Source organism: Sphaerodactylus townsendi, linkage group LG02, assembly GCF_021028975.2.
Source record: "Sphaerodactylus townsendi isolate TG3544 linkage group LG02, MPM_Stown_v2.3, whole genome shotgun sequence".
In the NCBI taxonomy this organism is placed as follows: Eukaryota; Metazoa; Chordata; class Lepidosauria; order Squamata; family Sphaerodactylidae; genus Sphaerodactylus; species Sphaerodactylus townsendi.
Window position 1 is genome coordinate 146,696,005 of NC_059426.1, and position 23,413 is coordinate 146,719,417.

The 23,413-nt window shown below is 40.7% G+C and overlaps 1 protein-coding gene across 6 annotated transcripts in view; it reads right to left on the bottom strand.

Moving 5' to 3' along the window:
* CEP128 (centrosomal protein 128) overlaps window positions 1–23,413 on the bottom strand; it is a 233,784-nt gene that overhangs the window by 138,177 nt on the left and 72,194 nt on the right. For all 6 annotated transcript variants that reach the window (XR_007243660.1, XM_048486527.1, XM_048486525.1 and 3 more), the window contains 4 exons: window positions 17,991–18,641; window positions 8,394–8,558; window positions 2,139–2,315; window positions 829–888 (listed from right to left, as the gene is read on the bottom strand). Coding sequence is in view for 5 of the 6 variants with exons in the window: in XM_048486527.1 (XP_048342484.1) it covers window positions 829–888; window positions 2,139–2,315; window positions 8,394–8,558; window positions 17,991–18,641 (1,053 nt within the window). In the remaining variant the exon portion in view is untranslated. The remainder of the gene's footprint in view (window positions 1–828; window positions 889–2,138; window positions 2,316–8,393; window positions 8,559–17,990; window positions 18,642–23,413) is intronic.

Below are 23,413 nucleotides of genomic sequence, written 5' to 3' on the forward strand. Positions count from 1 at the left end.
CTAGCAGTGCCACCCTAAGCAAAAATTACATTTTTCAATAGGCTTAGAAGATGTAATTTAGAAGATCTAATTTAGAAGATGTAATTTACTTAGGATAGCATGGTAAGTCAGTGTTCAATATGAACAAAAGAAAACATGAATTTACCTCATCATTCTTTACATGTGAGAGACAGAAAACAACTCCTCTCACTGAATTCACGGGAGATTATCAAGAGTACAGTAGTTCCTCCATCAGCTCAGCTGATGTGTGCTTCTAAAAGTGTGCTTAGACACAACGCAACTTTGGTGAAATGTGCCAATTGACTGCCAATGCATTTTCAGACAAGGAGTGCCAAAACAGTGCCCTTGAAAAACAGTTGGTAGAAGGGAGAGGGGAAGATGTTGCCAGCTTGCTGGTAGTTAAGTAACTAAGTCTGACCCTCCTCTTCCTGAAGGCATTAAAAGACTGGGTGGGGGCCAGAGATGCTAGCCAAAGGTCAAATCCAAAAAAACTCATGGCCTGGTGATCAAAGTCTACAGTCTATCTTAGGCAGTATCATCCATCAGGACCTGCCTGGGGTGTGTATATTTTGGTTTTTTTCATTGTATTATTTGTTGAAACTGACTGACTGTATTAGTTACTTTTCCAATGAGCCACGTTGGGCCTGCGTAGAGAGTAACGCATTACATAAAATGCTATAAATAAAAGACAGTGTGATTTCCCCCCATCTATCTACTTAATGAAAAACACATGTAAGAGATGTGCTTTAACCTCTCCTTAATTAAGAATCTTATGAGACTATTACCATTTAAAAATTGAATTAAGCTTAGCTATTAAAGATATTTTACCTTTGTTTCTGCTAACCACCGATGAGGGTCATTCCGTACCCCGGGCATAAGTGATATGGCCTGAAATAAATTGAAAAAATAAACACACAGAAGACACATATTATACACAAAAGGCAGTGGAATGTTTTTCTTTCCAGGAAAATCAAAGAGTAATTTAAAAAGCCAAATAGGTGTCTATTTTTAACTCAAGTAACTGTGCACATCATATTTAAAACTGAATTTTTTCCAGTGGACATTTGTGTCATTAAAAAAGGTTTTTAGAGAGACTGAAATGTTTCCTGAAAACTTTTTTTTCATAATTATTTACATAGACATTCAGCTGCTGCCTTGGCACCATTTTAAAGTTTATTTTTATCCAATTAGCAGTAATTGGACTTCCTACGTGATGATATCAATCAAGGGAAACAAAGCTAATTTAGAGTAAGGGCAATGCCTATTCAAGGAAGAATTGCCCTTCCTCGGAAATAGTTTTGGTTGCCGTGAATGAAAGTGCTTCACAGCCAAATGAAATTGACTGCATTAGGCTTTTTTCATTGCTTTGAGGAAAAATCTACAGGGTTGGACAGATGTCTGCCAAAAATGTTGCCAATGTGTCAGGTACAGGAAGGCATGAATCTGCCTTGGAGAGAATTGCCCACTTCATTCCATGAGTATGCCAAATAGTGTAATATTATATGCTAAGTACTGCCTAAATCTTAATTTTTCCCACTCACCATTGTTTTTTTTACTAAAAATAAAGTAGGAAAAGAGGGGTTTTCCCCTAGCTTCAAAATTTCCAGAAATTATACATCTCTATGCAAGACAAAAGAGGAGAATAAATTGTCAAAAATGATTATGGAGATAGCCTTTCATTTTAGATACAAATGCAATTTAGAAAAATAATAAGGTAGCTAATATAGAACAACAAATTATATTCCTCTACTGCTGGGTGAAGGGGAAAAACAAATTCTAGGCTAAACTTTTTCCTCAGATGCTAACTTGGTACATGCAAAGACTTCACCCCATGGTGAAATGCTCCGATTTTGCGGTTTAAATAGTATAGTCTAGGAACAGTTTTACTATCTCACATTACTGATAGGCCCAAAATGGATCTTTTTAACCTCTTGGCAAAGCAAGCAGCAATCAGTTATCCACACAGAAGTACAATATGGGAAACGCCTTTTTTAAAAAGGTCAAATGTTGCGTGCTAACCTAAAGTACTTACATAAAGAGCAGTTTTACCCTGAAGCCATGCTCAAAATTCCATAACACATGTCCTAGAATAAACTAACAGGAATCCAATCTGAACCAGACGGAGAAGTCATAATTACTTTGAATTTTTCCAATGAATCCCTAGAGAAAACTTCGCAAGCTGCATCAATTTCACTTCCAATCACAGTGAGGATGGACTCCTGTTCACTTTGAAGACAACACAGCTGATCATTAAGGTGTAATCTTTCTTCCTCCACCCTTCTTACATTATCTTCTTCACTATTTATCCTTTTATCCTAATGTAAAGGGGGGGAGAGGGGACACAAAAGTACCAAACATGTTTACTGTTCTCTTAATCACTGCAGAAAGAATATTCCCATACACAAATCTATGAATTTTAGGAAAAATAAAGCACACAAGTTAGGCTGTTTCTGCTCAGATGATTTGCCCTGCCATCTCCCAGTGTGGATTTGTTGTATTGCAACACATTAGCAGAGTAAATAATAGGGCAGAGATGTGAGTGAGTTGTTCTGTAGAACTTTACTAGATGACAAACAAATGTACACTAAATATAGGAACAGCAAAATCTATAGAAGTGCTCAGTCTGGGTCTCTGTTCGGTCTACCTGTGCCCATGTGTCAGTCTCTCCTCTTTAGCTGGAAAAAGAGAGAGCTTTCCAGAAGCTCATGTGATTCTAGGCATGTGACTCCAGCAGTACTTGAATGAAGCAAGTACTTGTAAAATCCTAACAGGGTTTCTGGGAGCTTCAGGACAACATCATAGTACAATGGGGTTCTTTCATGTTCTCCCCTGCCTCGCCACATTTTTCTCCTTCAGACTTAAAATGGTACAATCTTTCCTGAAATATTGTTCCCAGAGCAGGTTTGGTCATCACGTGGGTGGTGATATTTGGATTTCTGGACCTTCCCGCCTCCATCTGGTATTTTCTAAGTGTTTTCCTGAGCCTGTCTTGATTCTCTCCCCCACCCCGGAGCACATTTTGTTGTCTTTTTAAATGGTGCCAGGTGGGTGAAGGCTCACTTAACCTCCCCCTCATGTGAGCTTTGCCTCCATTGGAGCTTGCAATAGCTTAGATGCTCATAGACTTAGCGAAGGAAAGGAGGAAACATTGCTACATCCAAAAGGAACAGTGTCTTTTGGACAACTGGGTCACAGCCCAGGGCTCAGCATTTTAACAACCCAAGACGGGGTCAGGGTGTTTGACAAACACCTAAGCAGTTTATGTGATAGAAAATTTAAGGCCGTTTCCGCACGGCCCAAAAACGACGGCCTGGGGGCGGTAAAAACGCCGCCCCCAGGCCGCCGTTTGCACAGGCGGTGCTGCTGCAACGCAGCAGCGCCGACCTGACTGCGCTTCCTTCCCCCCCAGGGTGGCGTCAGGCCGCCCTAAACAACAACCCTTTAAAGGGTTGTTGTTGGGGGGGAAGCGTCTTCCCGGCGGCGCGGTGCGAACCGCGCCGCCGGGAAGACGCTGTCTCCCTTCTCCACCCCACTCACAATGTCTCCGTCGTCGCCTGCTGGCCGTGGAAGCCCCGCCCACACTGTCCTCCGACCTCCAGGGGTCGGAGGGCAGCGTGGGCGGGGCTTCCACGGCCAGCAGGCGACGACGGTGACATCGTGAGTGGGGCGGAGAAGGGGGAAGTGGCGGCTCCGTGTGGAGCTGCCTCTCCTGCCGGGGCCTCTGCTTGGCCTGCTCGCACGCTTGTGTGCGAACAGGCTTGTGCCCCCACGCCGGCAGAACTCTTGGCGGCGTGGGGGCGCATGGCGGCCGTGCGGAAACGGCCTAAGACATTACTGCAGGTGAAACTATCATAGGGTCAGGCTCTGTTCCAGGACACACCTGATGCCCAAAGACCGCTCGGTTTGAGATGTTGAAATTCGCTCTGATTACTTAATGAGCATTAAAATGGGTACGATGGTTAACAACATGAGCTGGTATGTGGGATACCTATAAAAATACAAGACCTGCCGCCCCAAAAAGGGATGCTCAGCTGCGGCTGCAACTGCAAATGCCGCAGTAATGAACACACCATGGAAACAGTTTCATTATGTGGAAACAGCCTTCACCGTAATAAGTTCCGCACAAACTCCAATTTATTGTTAAACAAATTAAAACAAATTATGTTGAGATACTGTACTCTAAAAGCTGGGGGGGAGAGAGATATTGCTATACACAAATTAATGCATTTTAGGAAAAATAAAATATAGTATAATTATTGTAATAATTCACCTCACAGCTGCAGAAAGTTCAACATAGTTGAGGTGTGTCTTTAAAGAGATACTTAAACAATAAGGTGAGAGGAGAGGAAAAATAGTTCCATCTCCCTCCCCACAAAAGCTCCAAATTCAAACATGGAATATGCACTGAGGAAGTGATAAATGTATGTCAGACTTGACAGGGCTGATCTACCCTCACTGAAGGAAAAACCCATAAAAGTGCTGTCAGCTTCACATCAAAGACAATTATTTAAAAAGAATAATTAAAATACCAGAACACCAATATCCAAATTGAAAATCATTTCTCTGAACTTTTTAATGACTTTAAAGACTTACAAAGAGAAAAACACAAAATGTAAATACAACAGGGAAAGAGAGGGCTCCTGATTTCAGCACCAAATTAAAAAACACTTAAAAATGTACAACTTACTCTTTAGTTACAATTGTAAAATTAATTCTTAATTATTATTACTAATAAACTTCACACTTTTCTCTAACAGATCTATTTCCTTATTCTTCTAATCCTCAAATCCACAAGTCATCAATTTAATTTTTTTTATGTTTTACACAAAAAGTCTTATCAGGGATTTTCAATCACCAGTGAATTTACATAAGTTTTTTCCACTAAGCAAAGAAGTAAGTTTAAGCAACTGCCAGTTCCAATAACTTTACATGCCATTCTTCTGTTGTAGATATGGAAGATTTTTTTATGTGTACAGTATTCTTGCTGGTGGTGTCATATATAAAATAATGCTCCTCCCAATGGAACTTAATCTTTATCTGTTTCAACTTGTCAATAAGGGTATATTCTTTTCTCTTGCACGGTACTCTAATTGGTATTTCTTTCAAAGCAATGATGTCCCCAGTAATGATTTTCAATCTTGTTTCAAAATGCTGTTGTGGAATTTGATCTCTCAAGCCCCTCCTGACAAACTGGACCAGTGCATCTGTAGACTTTATCAACTTTCATCTGCAACTCCCAGGAAGTCTGTCAGGGAAGTTATAATCCTATGTCTGATATTTAAATCTGAAATCTGAAGCACAGCCCTAAATCTAAAACAAAATTCTTTCTCAATTCCAGCAGAACAAAATTGTCCATTTCTCTTTCTAGATCTTTTTAAAAAAGAGATTCTTATTTCTCTCAGGATTTCAACTTTGTCATTAATTTCATTAGGGGGAAGATAGCTATGGTTAAAGTCCAAATATGAGACAATCCTCAATAGTTTGTAATTACTGGGGTGCTGTGTGGTTTCCGGGCTGTATGGCCATGTTCTAGCAGTATTCTCTCGTGACATTTCGCCGGCATCTGTGGCTGGCATCTTCAGAGGATCTGATAGTAGGAAAGCAAGTGGAGTATATATATCTGTTGGAGTGTCCAGAGTGGGGGAAAGAACCATTGTCTGTTAACAAGTAAAGGGTGCAATTAGCAAGCTAGATTTACATGTGTTGAGTGGTATCCACCCATTAGCATGTGAGTAACAATGAAGATTGCAAGGTCACTAGGTGAGGGCATCTGAATAGAAGTAGCCTGTCCTTTGTTCTCTTTGATTGTATTACCACCCAAATGCAGGATGACTATAGGCAGTAATACAAAGCACTAAATAAAATGTAAACGAAAGCCTCAGATGGCTATAAGGGAATGTTTTCTTGCAGCTTTATAGAGCTGTTGAGATTATTCTAACAGTAGAATTCTAAGCACCATAATTCTAAGCACCATAATACTCACTGACTTCAATAGACATAAGACAGATAAAACTTTGCTTAGGATTGCACTGTTAACATAGTGCTTTAAAAATGAAAGCTAGAATACATTTCCTTGATAACAAATGATCTTTCCTTTGACATTTTCTCACCTCCTAAATTTCATTTTTGATATTATGAAAGAGTCAGTCCTGAACAGCTGCACCAATGCAATCCAAGAAACACAACAGTAAGGATCCAAGTCACCTTCCACTACCCAGAGAAATATTGTGATTTGGTAAAAAATGAAATCTCTGCTCTCGTGTTACTGCTTTAATTATGCCTCTGCAGGAACGGGAGTCATCAAAAAGGCCTGTCATCAGACCAAGCATATCCAAACACAGCTTGGCATTGATGGTCTTTAGAACTCTCCGCTGGGCATCAGCAGGACTTTGTTTCAAGTCAAACTCTGAAGAAGCATTTTAGCTGTATAACAGATTGGAGAACATAGAAACCATCGGCTATTTCATTCAGGATGCTATCTTTGACACCTTCGAATTACAGGATGGACCTATATTTTATGAAAATAGTGCAGAGTGTTCAAAAGCTTGCACTGGAACATCACAATATTAATTTGTCATGTCCTGATAATACACATGGAACCTGTTAAATCCCACCGCCTGTTCCCATCACCTCCTACAAAATACTTCATAGGAAAGCTGAGAAACACTAATATGCTGAGGTGTGCAATAAAGACATTTGGTGTTGCATGCAGGCAAAGCAAAAGCAGAGCACTTGGAAGACACAGAAAAAGAAAAAAATCTAAAAAATGCATTTGGAAGAAGACAATTTGGGAAAAGACAAGCAAAAACTATTTTGAATGGAAATATGAACAATGCTTTCGTGGTTCACAAACAGATGCAATAGGGGAAAAAACAATTTTTGTATGTACTGAAATGTCAAGAAGAAAGCAAACCAGAAAGATTTTCTTTTTTGTTGTGAAAGCACAGGTTAAACTGTTCTGATCATGCCAGTGTTGCCCACAATACTGACTTTCTCACTTTTCTATCCTATTATGGACATAGATTTTGGGGGGGGGGGAGGGATTTGTTGTTTTGCTACAGTTTTTGTTCAGTTCAAGCTTGATTTCTCCTCTCAAAGGGAAGGTGGCCATTTTAACAAGTGTGATACAGCTAAGGTGGGAGCCTACTGGCTAGCACTAATGAAATCAATGGAAATGAAGAATGTTCTTCTCTAGAGTAGTTTTATGGCATTTTTTAATTTCCTAAAAAAATTAATTCCACATTAATGCACTATTTTATTTTGTAAAGAATCCCACTGACTACTAGCTCTAACATTTTTTCCCCTCAAAAGTAAAAACATTTTCACCAGAGAACACCAACACACACACCCCAGCAGGGTTCTCACTTCCCTCTTACTGTGTTTGCCAGATTATCTATTATTATTATTATTTATTCGATTTGATAGACCGCTCTACCCTCGAAGGGCTAGAATGAAGATACATAAAATGAGGAAGTAAGGGAGATATCATTCAAAAAGTATTGGTTACTGAGGAGCCATATTGTAAGAACATGAGAGGTGACCTGCTGGATCAAGTCAGTGGGTCCAGCATGTAGGCCAATAAGATAACTAGTCCCTCAGAAGCATGGGGACATGGGGTTTCCCACCTGCCATTTGATCGGGGGGGGGGGGGGGCCAGGCATCAGCCGGGTCCTTGCGCCTAGCCTCTTCTGTGACACGGCGACCTGCCCGGTGCTCAGCGGCTCCCTCTATGCCATGGCACTATTTGCTGGACAAGCTGCCACAGCACCTATCTGATGCCTCCCACCTTTGAGTTTTGCCTTCCTCAGCCTCCCTGCGGGCCAGGGAGGTCAGGAGCCGGCCTGCTGCCATGGCACCCACCTGAGCAGCCCACCTGAGCCACCCGCTGTTGGGCCCAGCCTGACTATTATAAGTGGGGCAGGGGGTGTGGGGAGCCAGGGGGGAACGGGGAGCCGGTCATGCCCCGGGCGCCATTTTTGCCCAGTATGCCTCTGCTCAGAAGGCCAATAGGAAGTGCGTAAGGTCAAATTCTTCATTTCTCCAGCACTATATGTGTTCCATCAAAAGGTGTAACAGATTAGAACTTGGGTCAAGGCTTTTGAGATGTGGTCCTTCAAAATTAGTTACTCATTGAGATTTGACATTATAACCAATATACAGGTAATACAAACATTTAAACTTACCTTTAAAGTGTAACTGATGTTGTCTTTGTTGTTTTGAGAATGCTAGAGAATAAAGGCCTCCACAAGGCATGTGTGGATAGCTGCGAACTCTGAAAGATTGGCCAGTGCAATTGGAGAGCTTGGGGGTCTGTGAAAAATTCTAAATCGAAATGGGGAAGTCTTTGTTGCTAAAGTTTTGCTAGTATTTCAAAAGAGAAGCTTCTCTTTTACCTTGTCATCCAGTTCCTGTTTCATAAATTGATATTTTCGCCTAAGTTTTGCATTGTCTTCTTCCTTATGGCTTAGTTCCTCTGTCAATTTATCACATTCGATTTTCATCTTTTCTACCTGTCGACGGTGAGCTTTTACCAAATTTCTTTCTTCTGAAAGTTCTGCCTGAAGGGAATGTGTAAAACATGTTTTTTAAAACGTTCTTATCTCCTTTGTGTATTTATTTTCATGACTGAGGTTATCTCACCGTTTTTACCACCATATTATCTGTCATTTTACATCATAATTGCTTCACTATGTAGCTTTATTATAAAACAATATAATTGTTTACCCAAAATATATAATGGCAGCTCTACCCTTTGATAAAAAAAGAGTTGTGACTAGACTTGTAAAGGCAAGAAGAAAAGCCATGAAAAATGGGGAGGGGGGGAGTATTACCTCCTCCAGCACTACCATGTCCTTTTCCCCTAAAGACTTTCATCAGCTTTTCCTGTGAAAACTTGGGAAAAGACTGAAAAAAATTCAGTTTTAAAATTTTTTTAAAATTTTTTTTAAAAAGTTTTAAAAATTCTGATAGAGAAACTAAGGTTTACTGACTCAAAATGTATAGATTTTAGGAAAGACAATCCACAGTATAAAAGAATGATAATTCATGTGTGTACTTATTTATTGTTTAAATTAGACTAATTTTATACGCACCTAACATGCTAGAACATTCTAACATGCTAGAATGCATACAATACACTACTGAAAAGTTCAATATTTTCAGTTATCAAGCTTACCTCAGTCTTCACATGCCACTAGTTCTATTGTGCTTATCTATCTCTTTCAAAAATAATACTTTCATTTTTAAAAAAAGTGTTCTCTATCTTCAAATTTTATGAGTTCCAATCTTTATTTTTCCACTTAGATGGCAAAAAATCCTAAGATGTATGTTCCAGGGTAACAGGGTGCACCAATTTTCATCTCTCTCTCTCTCTGCAGTATTGGGTACATTCCATTTTTCTTTTATAGAACTAAAGTGTTTGTACTAGAGACAAATTTCCTGAGTTACAACTATATATGGATTGAGTTGAATGGAGAAGGACCGACTAGGAAAGGAGACATAGATGCTAAAAGCTGTACATTCTCTCTAAATGACTTAGGCTTAAAATTAGTCTCTCATACCCAAACTTATTATTTCAGAGCAAGACATCACCTGGGAATGCTTCTTCTGTAGGTGACGTTAAATAGATACAGCTAAGATGAACCAGAACTCTTTTCAAGGTGAGTCTTACTTCTGGTAACCACTCCTGCTCTGTATGCAACATCTTCCCTTCATTTTGGCCGAACAACAACCTTATGAGTTCAGTTACGGAGGGAGAGAAGATCAAGGCCACCTAAGTAAGATTCATGACTAATTGCAGATTTGTACCTAGTTCTCCCCTTCTAATCCAACACTTTGGATACAATACAACACTGGCCAGTGTGTCAAAAGAAAACTTCAGTGAGACGCTACTGAGCTGGAATTCAGATGCAGTTTTGGTACTATTTAGGCTTATACTCAATAGCTTGCTACAAAAAGTGATTGTATCTCCTTTCAGGTTTCTGTACACAATTCAGATTAATTCCACTTTTCCAGTTCATGAGCAGTTAGACTGCACATCCTGCTCTGGACTTATTTGACTGGATGCAGTTTTCATCTGGACTCAATACTGTAATATAACATACCCATGTCCTGGGAAACCAGCCCTCGTTGAGTCTCTTTGTAACAACTCTTCCCCCATCCTTGTCCCTTCTATCATTTTTAACTTTTAGAATAAATCTGTCAATTGAAGGTAGAATTTCATGCATCTCATAACTGGGCACTGGCTCATGAATGCTGCTGTCACAATAAATTAATTAGCAAGACAATCGCATAACTCTTCGTTACTTTTGCTGCAACAAAATTTCTCAGCAATCTATCTTTTCCTTTCCTTTTCCTCACACTGGGAACAGAGGGTTGCTCTCGTGTCCACCATTTTTCCACTCCACATGGGCAACGTAGAGGGATTCCAGTTCTTTTGGTGACAATTTAAGACCCCGCTGCAACTTTTAACACTAATGCAGAACAGTCTAGAAAACAAAGGATGCCGATAAACAGGCCAAAGTCTAACTGAGAAGAGGAAGCAATGCTATGCCGAAAAGCCACGCTAGACATAAAGGTGAGGTTATTGCTTACAATAAGACTACATATTACTGCTTTTAAGAGCATAATTATAGTAATGTGTTTCTCATGCTGTCAAATTGGGCTGTCATGCTGAAACACTGGCTTAGAAGGTTTCTAAAAATTGTTCAGCACTCAGGGAGGGCCCTATCCATGGCTTTCAGGATGACAGGAAAAACGAAGTCTTCATAGCCAAAGTCAGCATACCCTTGATAATCACTACATGAAGGGGACGAACAGCAGGGCATCCTTATCTCCATCAACCTCTGCTGGAGACAGAGTGCTGGGACTAAAGGACCTTTGGTCTGATCCAGCAGGGCAATTCACTTGTAACATAAGATCAGAGCCAAAGATAGTTTCCATTAGCTGTTGGAAGACAATGTTGCCAGCAGTTTGGAACTGAATCTTTTGGAATGTTGCTAAAATCTCGAACTGACAGATTTTCAGAGTTGTGAATCGAAAATGTGAATAAAATGCAATATAATTCTAATACCCCAGAAAGCTGACAATGCTATTTTCTTTTCTTTTTAAAAAAAAAATGGTTTAAGACATCCATCCATTAACAATAGAAAACTACTTCCTTATAATTTTAATTACTTAATCTAGTATTTATTAAATCAACACTTATACTGCATCATCCAAGGAACTGTTATTTTAATGTATGGCACTAGGCATATTCATTCTTTCCAGGAACAGGATAAATATTTTTTGCAACAGATCCAAATTGTACTGCTCCATGACTACAGATCTAACCCAATGATTCCCCAAATTTATTACTCAGAAATCCCAAATTGCAATTTCCTTCCTCGCTAACACAACTAATGCTGATTTCTATACTATGTGAAATGTGGCCACATGAATATCATGCATATATGATGCTGATGGTGACCCTACTTGCGGGACAGTTTCATTTAATGTTGAATGTCAACTTCCCCCAAACATGACAGGTGTAGGTGGTTTGAAGAGAAATAAAGGACTAACCTCTGTAGCCACAAAGATTATACAAAAGCACTACAGGCTTAAAATGAAAAAAAAAACTTAGCATATTGTGAGAATCCAAATGAGAATAACTTTGACTTATATATGAATAAATGCTATGCCACTTCTAAGCAACGTGTTAATACAACATACAAATAATTAAATACAGAACAATGCCTCTACAACTTTTAGTGATAGAAAAATATTCAAAAATGGCAATTCACAATAACATCGCTTCTGAACAATGAATTGGTAAAATGTTTAAGGAATAATACATACAACTCTTTCGACAACTATTGCCACAGAAGATATACAAAAACCAACATCAATCAGTCTTAAACGATCTGCTGGAATTATGATTCTTTACTCAAAAAGACTGGGAAAGCAATTCATGATGGGTTCATGTATAATTTGTTCATGATTGAAAATTGTATGGCTACCATTGTTTTAGTGGTTTAAGAGCTTTTTTGCCAGTAATATTGCCACTACATTGGTATTTATCTGAGGGATTTCTTTTTTACTCTTTTCAGTCCAGTTTTAGGGATGGGATGGGGATGGTGTCCTAGTACATGCGGTGGAAAGTGAGGTCAAGGCCCAGCTGACTTATGGCAACCCCATGGGTTTTCAAAGCAAGAGACATGCAAAGATAGCTTGCCATTGCTTGCTTCCACATGTGCTGAGAGAATTCTGAGAAAACAGTGACTGGACCAATGTCACCCAGCAGGCTTTATGTGGAGGACCTGCATCCAAATGCAGAGAAAGGCTAAGCTTCTATGTTGTTGTTACTAGACCACTCCTTCCTGCTAAGACATTTTGAGGCAGAAGTAGGGATTAAGAGATGTGTTTAGGATTGGATTCAGCCATTCTGTATGGGCAGGGGTTGCAGTAGGGGACAGGTTTTCTACTATGTTGGACCTGAGCTCCATAAGGTTCAATCTTGACCTCCATGCTATTCAATCTCTATGTGAAATCCCTGTGTCATGAGCCAGCCCCTGGGTACTTACCAGGATGCACAGGACTCTGATGTAGAACCTGACAACACAGTGAAGCCAGCGTTAGCTGCTTCTGAGGAAGACCAGGCAGAAGAGCCAACTCCTGCCTGATGATGTGCAGGTGGAGGAGCCTACAGATCCTCCTAGGGCAGTGATGGCGAACCTTTTCAAGACCAAGTGCCCAAATTGCAACCCAAAACCAACTTATTTATCACAAAGTGCCAACATGGCAATTTAACCTGAATACTGAGGTTTTAGTTCAGAAAAAACTGTTGGCTCCAAGGCACGCATTACTAAGGAGTAAGCTTGGTGAAGCAGCCATGCAACACTTTGAATAGGTGAATCACAACCCTAGGAGGGTTTACTCAGAAGCAAGGCCAGTCTAGAAGTGTGTGTGTGGGGGGGTGATTTTCCGCTCCCCCTACATGACGATCTCTGTGCGTGTGTGCCCACAGAGAGGGCTCTGAGTGCCACCTCTGGCACACGTGCCATAGGTTCGTCACCACTGTCCTAGGGAACCCAGTAATGAGTCAGCTGTGCACAGGAGGCAGAAGCAGAGGCAGCTGCTGCAAAGCAAAGGAGGAGTGCTCGTATTGCAGCAAGATATGGGAAGAGAGAAGTGTCTGCATCTGATGAGGATTAACTCCTTGCACAATCCCAACCCCTGAGACAAGGCTCTCTATATAAGCCTTGCTGTGAGCTTGCTTCTGCTTGAGTGCAACAAGTTTGTTACCTGTCGCTGCCATGTGCATGGTTCATTGCTGATCCCCAGTCTGTTTATTGGTTCTCCTGTACCACGACCTGCGGACTGTTATCTGACTATGCTTTGCCTGCCACCTACCTTGACCCACTAGACTGTATCTGACTATGCTTTGCCTGCTGCCCATTTGGCCCCACAAGGCCGAACCTGACCACGACCTGCCTGCTGACAGCACAACTTGAGAGAAACCATTTGTATTTTTGGATTAGGATAGAGAGCCCTGTGGTGCAGAATGGTAAACTGCAGTGCTGCAGTTCAAGCGCTGCAGTTCAAGCTCTGCTCGCGACTAGAGTTTGAACCTGACAGAAGTTGGTTTCAAGTAGCCAGCTCAAGGTTGACTCTGTCTCCCATCCTTCTAAGGCCAGTAAAATGAGTCCCCAATTTGTTGGGGGTAAAGTTCAGATGACTGAGGAAGGAAATGACAAACAACCTCCTAAACCAAGCCTGCCTAGTAAACACTGTGATTTGATGTCACTCCATGGGTCAGTAATGACCTAGTGCTTGCACTGGGGACTACCTTTACTTTACATTTGGTATAGGATGCCATCAATATCCTGATGACACCTAGCTCTACATTTTGTTATCCAAATTGCCAGGTTTGTAGAGTCTTGGGAGTCAATGATGAAGTGGCTAAGAAAACTATACTGAAATTGTAAAGTTAATTGGGAAGGCCCAGACCCTGAAGGATATGGGCCTCCCCACTTCTGATGGGGCCCAATTATCTCTTGCTATTAAGTGCCTAGAAGTAATTCTGGATCCAGATTTATTGCTGAAGAAGCAACCTAACGCAGCTGCAAAAAAAAAGGCATTCTACCAAATCCACTTAACTCGGAGGATGGCACCTTAACTTGATATGGCTGACCTGAACATGGAACAATTCGCTTAATATGGCTCTGCCGTTAAAGACAACTCAGAAACTCCAGCTGGTACAGGACAGCAGCCCTACTACTATCAGTTGCTTCACAGAACAGACACTCCTGATCAGTTATGGGTTCTGTCTGTCACCTACAAAGATCTTTATGGCATTGGACTGACATACCTGCAAGGCCACATCTCCTGCTATGTTCCACTGTGACAGCTTTGCTCATCACACCCTGCAAACAGATAAAATCAGCAACTTCCCACTCACATGTATTCTCTATGGTGGCTTCCACATTATGGACTCCACACTTCCATTGTTTCACATAATGTACAAAAACAAATTGTTCAGGAAAGCATTTTTGTAGAGGAAATAGAGCTGTTGAGACTCTATTAAGAATAATTTTTTCTCCTTTCAGTTCTTCAATCCCGGCCTCTGCATTATGTTGTTTTACAAGGAATCTTTCCTGTTACACTCAAATGTTATCATGTTCTGTAATCTGCTTTCTGATTGACTGAATAGCTGTGTTTTACTATGAATCTTTGTTGTTCGATTCAAATGCTATCATTCAAACAGTGTCATGGTTTGTAATCACCTTACTGATTAATTGAACAGTGCTGTTATACTGATAGCCTGCCTTGAGTCCCAGTGAGAAATAAATATGCTTCGAACTGTATGATCATTGTGGTACATTTCATTCCTTAAACGTTTTATCAACTGAATACATAGATGTCCTTCCTTCAGCCATCATGTGGGGAAGATTTTCTCATGTTCCTTTACAGGAAAGGCTATGTAAATTTCCCCTCAAGCAAGTCGAGTCCATGGAACATATTTTACTGCACTGCACTAACCATATCAAGCAAAGGAGATTATTCATCAAGCCCCACTTAAACAGATTCTTATCCATCTCTGATCCGGATAAGATTCGGTTGGTTTTAAATTATTGCAAATGCTAGGCGAACTGAAGACGTGGCAAAAAAAATTTAGTTTCTATTTTAACAAGTACATGTAAACGGAATAACTGATTTCAGTTCCTTTGATCCTTTTTTTTTTACCTATGCCATTAACTGTTTAAAATTATAAAATTAATGAAAAATGTATAGATGAGATGAACTGCATTATTTAAACATGTTTAATGTTTATCTGTGATATGGGTCAAAGTGTTTCGTAAATTAAGTTCACTTTTCCTCAGTCACCTTAATACAAAAACCCACATCAGACTTTCAAACCCACAGATTCCCCCAAATGGTCAGATGCTGATCTCTCCTGAAATTGTCAGCTCACCTTCAATTTTCCCCCTTCCCACCCAGCATTCTAATAATCTCTCCCTCCTGATTGGATGTTGCTGTGTCTCTGCACATTCAAAATTTAGCAGAACCAGTACATGACGAAAGAGGGCAGGACAGCCCCACTCCATCCTACCACCTTAACGATGTGCCTCTCAAGCCCACATTTTCAAAACATCCCAATAGGATCAAACAGTTCACTGTGTCAATCAAATACAGCATATGGTCCTTCCCCAAAAACGTTTATTTTTAAGCAATTTATTTTCTCAGCCTTTGGGTCCAGGGTGAAACAGAGCTCGACAAGAAGATTTCACTCTACACAAAAGTGGCCAGGATAAGACAGAAGTCAATCTTTGTAGGTAGGCTGGGCTAACAAAGCGAAAGAGCAGGATCCAGATGTCCATTTAATCAGAAAAGTAGATGGGATAGAATTGTTTCCCTCATGGAAAAAGAAAGTTGCCATTGAAGGTAACTAACCTGAGAATGAAGAAATCTATTACTGGGTCTCTGTGGAAGACATTGCCTTGCCTCACAGTTGTAGATTCATGACAGCTAATGCTGTTTGACTGAACAAAGCAGGCTTGAGGGTTAGTTTTTTCCCCTTTTTCTGCAAAATTCTCATTGTCATATCCTTGAAAAGATAACTGTGAAACACTGGAAACTTGCCCAGAAATAAATCTTGCAAAGTTGGGAATAAACAGATCACTGGGTCACAACATTGCTATGGGAAAGTTAATTCTAAACTTAGAAATGCTTCCATCACAGAGGCAAAGGAGTTGAATTGATTGGTTTTGAAAATGTAACGTATGCTTCGTGTAATTGAGCCTGTATAAAATAGCCACATTCAAAACTCACCTGACTTTCTCAGATGTGGGTTGTATAAGACTACCTAATCTTTCTGAATCTCAGAAGAATCTCAGAAACTGTATTTTATCTTTTAATCTTAAAATGGGTAGGATAAAGGATGATATGCATGTCTTTCTGCTTCTGATTTCTTTTGCATATGCAAGAATTTTCTTGTCATTTTGACTCTTTCATATTTACTCATTTCAAGAGTGATTAATTTTAAGCAAAATTTTAAAAGATAAACACAAGTTGGGACACAAAGTTTTCACTTGACACCTGGTATAAATAAATCTCTGACTTCTCTTCAAAGGACTGACAACCTAGAGGGAGTGGTTATTGAAAAGAATAGCATTCTCAATATAGCCCTTCGGTTTAGTGATTAATATGTTCCTTTGGAACAAGCAAAGAGACCATTTCCTTGTGTATGTTTTAAAATAATGCTTTTGGGGGGTGAGGGGCACGATACACCATTACATTTCCCTGTAGTGTATTTGGTATAAAAGGGATATTGCAATATTACTACATGATAGTAGCAAGTGCAGTTATAGTTCCAGCTCCCATCTTGCAGACTTGTTGTTGCCTCCCAAAAGGGCCCTTATTCTTCTGCCAAGAAACAAAACTGACAGCAATAGGAAATAAACATTCAAAAAACAGTGGAACTGACCTAGCACCAAGAGCTTGAGGAAATGTTCACTGCACAACGTCTACACAAAAGCAACAATATGTACCTGCTAGTTCTCAGCTTTCAGGGCTGGCATATTTACATGTAAAGTCCATGGTTCCTTAAAAAAAAACCCAAAGTGTTCTACAGAACTCAAACTAAATTCCCCTTAATAAAAGCAGGCTTCTAATTACATTTTACATGCAGGTGTAACATGGGTCTTAATTGCACTATAGATACTTCCATAGATATAAGAAGCCAAAGAGCCATTCTGTTTCCTAGTCAAAGTCCATTTTCTGTGTTCTGCTAATACACCCAAGCATGAATCAGACGATGAGGAGATTCAAGCTCTGGAGATAAGAGTTCCGGTAAATTTAGACTAAAAAGAAGGTATAGGAAGAATATAAGAATGATAATATTCAGGTGGAAGGAAGCAAGGAAGGAACCTCACTTATGCCAAATGACCAGAATGCTTCCTGGAAAAGTTGTATACTACTAGTATCTTTTTAGCTATGCCATGAGCAGGGTTGTGTATGCCATGATTCTGTAGGAGAAAACAATGTGGTACTAAGGCACACAGCAGGCTGCTTCCTGGAAATCTCGGCTTCCTCCCCGTCCAGTCCTGTCCCGTCCTGCCCCACCCCGGCCCCTCCCAAAAAAACTCAGCTTCCAGCCCTTGTTTCTATAAAGATTACTTGAAATAATATGGGCAGAGATGAGTAGTGATTCAAAAGTCAGAGAGATGGCTAAATAAGATTTCCAGAGGTCAAGATTAGGGTTTTTGCATATAGCAGACTGATATTCCATCTCCTCAACTAAAATGTAAGCTTGGGGCAGCTTGCATGAAAGAAACAAGTTCAAATGTATAGCAAAATCAAAGCCAGTAAAGTTGTGCACAACAGTACGTTTTATCATAAAAAGCAAATAAAAGGACATAATTAAGGCATGAATGACAGTTGGAACACTGCAGTAAAAAGGTATGTTATCCAATGGGAAAACAAAAACTTAATTGACCAACCAACACAGATACCTTCAGTTTTCCAATGTGATCAGCTGCTTCTTCTTTTTCTTGACCGAAACGCTTCATCATCTCTTGGACCTGTTGGTCATGTTTGGTTTTGGCCCACTGCAACTCCGACTGCAGTTCTGCCAACTCTTTCTGGTGGACATCTCTCTCCAACTTCAGCTGCTTGCTGACCACAGCCATCTCCTCCTGTTTAGACTCCTGCTGCTTCTGGAGCTCCATTAGGTTCTTGCGTATTTCCTTCTTGACTTTTTCCTCTTCTGCTATTTGGTGGGTCAGCTCGGCCCGAATGGCACTAAGATTTTTTATAACAGCCTGCATCTCCAAGAGTCTTCCTTGGTCTTTTTCATGGATCGTGTTGATAGTTGCAAGCTCTTCTTCTAAACGTTGTTTATCACTGCTCATCTGGTTGTGTACTAGGCCCTGCCTTTGCAGTTCACTGTCCAGCTTATCTGCAGTTTCTCGGACATCCCTGATCTCCTGATCCAGAGCCAACTGCAGAGATCTGGCTTCACTTAGTTTTCTGTCTTTACAATGCAGCTCCTCTTCTTGCTTGGCCCGCTTTTCAAGTGCATCACTCAGCTCCTTTTGAAGATTTTCCATTTGGTGCATAGCTGAAAGAAGCTGGCCCTTCAAGTCATCCTTTTCTTTAAGGATCTACAGTTCAAAAGGGAGTTGAAGAAAGAATCAGGAAGTCATCTGAAATCCTAGCATAGGGGGAAAATGGTCTAGCACTTAAGAAAGGAGAACCAAAAAAACAGCTATGTAAGTTTATCATCTAACAGGCTTCATGGTGAAGTTAAGCAATTTTGAAACGGCCTCATACAAATTCTTCACTGATTGTGACATATCATTATCACCCAATCTAATGGCCAGAAAGGAGGACCACCACCACACAGAGGAACTAAAGATAAGTGCTGGCAATAAACACACATACTCTGTTTTATAGGACATTATTAACTGAACGGCAATCAGTCCTCTCTTTGTTCATAAAGAGGCTCAAGATACAGTACACATCACACAACTGATTATGTCTGCTATGGGGGAGAACAGCATCTTATACTTATTCATTTATTTTCCAGATGCTATGTGTCATTTTTCTGTCAGAAGACACTCGAGGCAATGTACAACAAAAGAATTTTGTTTTGAGGGTTTTTGCAGGGGGGAAAAATAAGAGAACAAAAGCATGCCTTTTATTTTTGAAACATGGTTTATATAAATCCTTTTGAACACTGCAACAAACAGAAACAGATACTTATACATTTAAATAAAATAAAAGCTTTTCATCCACATAGCTCAGCTTTTTTTTTCTCTGTAGATTCCCTGTCCTGATCTCATCACCTGGCATTACTAGCTGCTATTTAAACTCCTCTGGGTTGCTTTCTTCAACATTCCTTTGTGCCAGCAGAAGCAACACAGTTCCACATGTGCAAACTTCATATATGAGGTTCTCTTACATCAGATCACCAACTGGCCCATCTAACTAGTCAACATTGCCAGCTATTCTTTCTGCATTTTTTGATTTGGGTTTAATAGACTTGAAAATGTTCAGAAAATATGAAAAAGACAAATCCCCATATCAATATGGTTTTTTCATCTTTTTCGAATATCTGAAAATTATCTGGGAGTGCTGGGAGGGCAGTAGCTGCTGGTTACTCTCCTTATAAGAACCTCCAAATGTGGTGAAAATTGGGACAGTGGGTCCAATTTTATAGGCCCTCAAAAAGGTGTCCCTATTGATTCTCTACTGGAAACAATGTAGGAAAATTTGAGGACCCATAAAATTGGGCCCCTGGACCCAATCTTCACCAAACCGGGGGGGGGGGGGAGGCTTTTAAGGAGAGGCACCAATGGGTAGTTGCCTGTATCTTAAAAAATAGTTCCCCAGAACCCCTCAAAGTTTCCCCATTAACTAACATAGTAGCCATTCCCTTTCACTTTTAAAGTGAACAGCTCCATGTTAGAACTTGAGAGGGGTGTTTTTTCAGATAGAGGCACCACATTTTCAGCAAAGCTGCAGGTGACTCCAATGAAGAAATTTTAGACCAGATAATCAAGCTAAGACAAATGTTCCCACCATTCTTGCAATGCTACACTCTTGGGGAGTAATTGAAGGCTCTGGGGAACTGTGATTTTTTTGTTTTGTTTTTGAAGAAGAAGCATCAAATTTTCTATGTGGCTGCAGCTGCCTCTCCTTATGAGAGCCCCCAAGTTTAATTACGTTTGGGTCAGGGGGTCCAATTTTATAGGCATCCAGTTTTCCTCCAACCCAATCTTCACCAAATGTGGGGATTCTCATAAGGAGAGGCGGCCTGCAACTCCACTTAAAATTTGGTGCCTCTACCTTGAAAAACACCCTCCCCCAAACCCCAGAAAGACTCACCATATGGTAACATGGAGGCATTCCCTTTTAAAAGGGAATGGCTCCTACGTTGGTCAATGGAAAAAGTTTGAACAGTTTGGGGGAGGGGCGGGAGTTTGAGGCATAACTGCAGGTGACTTTCCTTAGCAGAACCTCCAAGTTTGGTGAAGATTGGGTCAGGGGATCCAGTTTTATAGACCCCAAAGAGGTTGTCCCTATCCATTCTCCACTGAAATAAAGGGAGGAAAATGAACCTGAAAAAGCCCCCCAAAATCAGCTTGGGTGGGGGGTACTTTGCCCTTTCAGTTTCATTAAAATGATACCTTTTTTTTTCTTCTGAAAAACACTGAAAAAACCCAAAACAGTGTTACTGCAGTTCTTCATGGTTGTGGAAAGTCTTCTTCAACTCTTCTTACTTGTTCCTTTTAACTGAACAAGCCAGTGAAGGAACCGGAGACCTTCTTTAAACTCCACTACTTAATTTCAAACCCCTCCCAATCCCAAAGCTTCTGTTAATAACCAATATTTCTGCAGTTTGACTGACCTTCCCACCCAGAGGACCTACACTCACCGTCAGTACTCTAGATGGACCCTTCCCACTCAGAGGCTTGAAAATATTTTTGTTTCAGACTATATGTTTCTTCTGCACATTATTTGTACAATAAGCTTTGAAACCCCTACTAAATGGGATATGTTGCTGAGAAAGTAAAATAACGGCATGATTAATCACCTCAAAGTTATAATTAGTCTCCCTAGTTGTCAGACATGGAATACATCACACTTCAGTTTTTCAGGGAACCAAACAAGCTTTCACTGTCAAAACTGTGTTTTCTATGTTTGATCATTTTTAAATTGCTGTGCAACACTTAATTATTGCTTTAAATCCTTCAATCTTTTGATGGCTATCTGCCATAACTCTCTTCCTCATCAGATTTTACCTCTAGGGTAAAAGCACTCATCTGCTTATTTCATGCTGTTCATTTTTGCTCCCTTATTTATTATCACATCAAAAAAAAATGTGTTTTCACAGTAAAGTCTTCAGAGGTTCCCTCTACCTCTGGACAGTATTTTGGACCATTTAACTGAAATGCTAATTGCTATTTCAAGGCTCATTTTTTCAGATGATTACTACAAATGAAATATTCCACTGTATCGTAGAGCTCTAATCCTACAAGCATTATCACCTTGGGCTACAATATTACACTTTAGACAAAATGCAGAAATGAAACAAAAAAAACCCTTAAAAAAGTTAAAAGGATACAAAAAGTTGAACGTCCATCCCATTAGAAATAAATGTTCCAATAACTGCTATCTTGGTATTCAGAAAGTGCCACATTTATTCAGAAAATTTGTACGCTGCTTCTCCAGGTTTACAGAATAAAAATAATAAAAAAAGTAATCGTAAAATATAGTAACCAAAATCCAGTATTAAAAACCTAGCCCAGCATTTAGAAAAGATACAATTCAAAGCCCCATTTATTTGTTTAAAATATTTATATACCATCTTCTCTTTCTAGATTCAAGGTATTTTATCATGTTTAACTCAGCTACCTGCTATTAAAGGAAATGCCATATTCCATCCAGCAAATCTACTGACTGAAATGTACTTCAACAAATACACAGTGGGGTTTGTTGGCTTTTCAAAAGCATCTGGCTGACCACTGTTTGAAATAGGATGCTGCACTATATGAATCCTTTAGATTGATCCAAAAGAGTTCTCCATACGGTCTTAAAGTGCAGAGATCACAACCACAGGCTTGCATCTGGCTACCTTGGTTCAATGAGATGAATGCACAGAGCAGTTCAAATAGGTTCATGAAAATGCATGCTCACCAGCAACACTTTTATGCATTTGGCACATTTTATGCATTTCATAAAAGTGAGATGAGAGAAGTCAAATGATCTGTGTCATCAAGGTGCAGGAACAACCCAAAATGTTCACATCAAAGCTGAACATTCTAGAGCTTATGCAGGTCACAAATTTGTTCACCCATTGTAAAAAAAAGCATTGGAGGCTTTCCTGCAAGATATTAAAAGCCATACAACAGGATCAAATCAAGGGCCGTTTCCGCACGGTGGCGGAAACGGTGAGGTCGGCGCATTGCGCGCCGACCCGAAGACGCTGGGACCGTCAGCACGGACAGTCCTGGGAAGAGGCGGGACGCCGGTGTCGTGGAGCGCCGGCGTCCCGCCACCCCGGCGTGTCCCTGGGCCTCCGGCACGACGCCGAGGCCTGGGGACACGCCCCCTGGCCCTGCGCGCCTGCTCCAGCGGCGCAGGGCAGGGGGGCGTGTCCCCAGGCCTCGGCGACGCGCCGGAGGCCCAGGGACAAGGTAAGTGCCGGGTGGGGGAGGCGGTGTGAAGCCGCTGCCGTTCGCTCGGCAGCGGCTTCACGGCGGCGTATCCCCAAAAAGATACGGCTTCAGGCCGGGCGGGCGGCGCGAGGGCAGCGCGGTTGCGCTGCAGCTGCGCCCCCTGTGCAAATGGCGGCCTGGAGACGGCGTTTTTACCGTCTCCAGGCCGTCATTTTCTGCCCGTGCGGAAACGGCCAAGGACTTATCTAATCTAGCTTCCTGTTTCCAACAACAGTCACACAAGATGCTTCCAGGAAGTCCACAATAGGGAAGCCATGAAGGCAAAGAGTTTTCTACATCATTTACCACCCACCAACTAGTAAAATTCCACTTTGAGGATATCGTACAACATATTTTATATGTCCCATTTTTAGACTTGTCCTAGTCTGTAAGGCAATTAACAAAGGCAAAGTTAAAACAAGTGATATATGGTGGAAAAAACCCTACAAAGGACAAAAAACAAAATCATCCAAAAGAAGCCACATCAAGTCAAACCAGCAAAATAACCAGCCAAGTTAGGGAGAAATCAGTCAAAAAGCAAATACCATGATTCCAAAATCCCATCAGGTTTTCTTGGAGAAGGATCACTGTAATCTCTGCTGCATTAATAAAATGGCCTTATTGCATACAGTGATGTACCAAATGATTTCTTTTGCCCAGTACCAAATACTGTTTATGGCTTTAAAGATTAAAACCAGCATCAAAATGGGTCC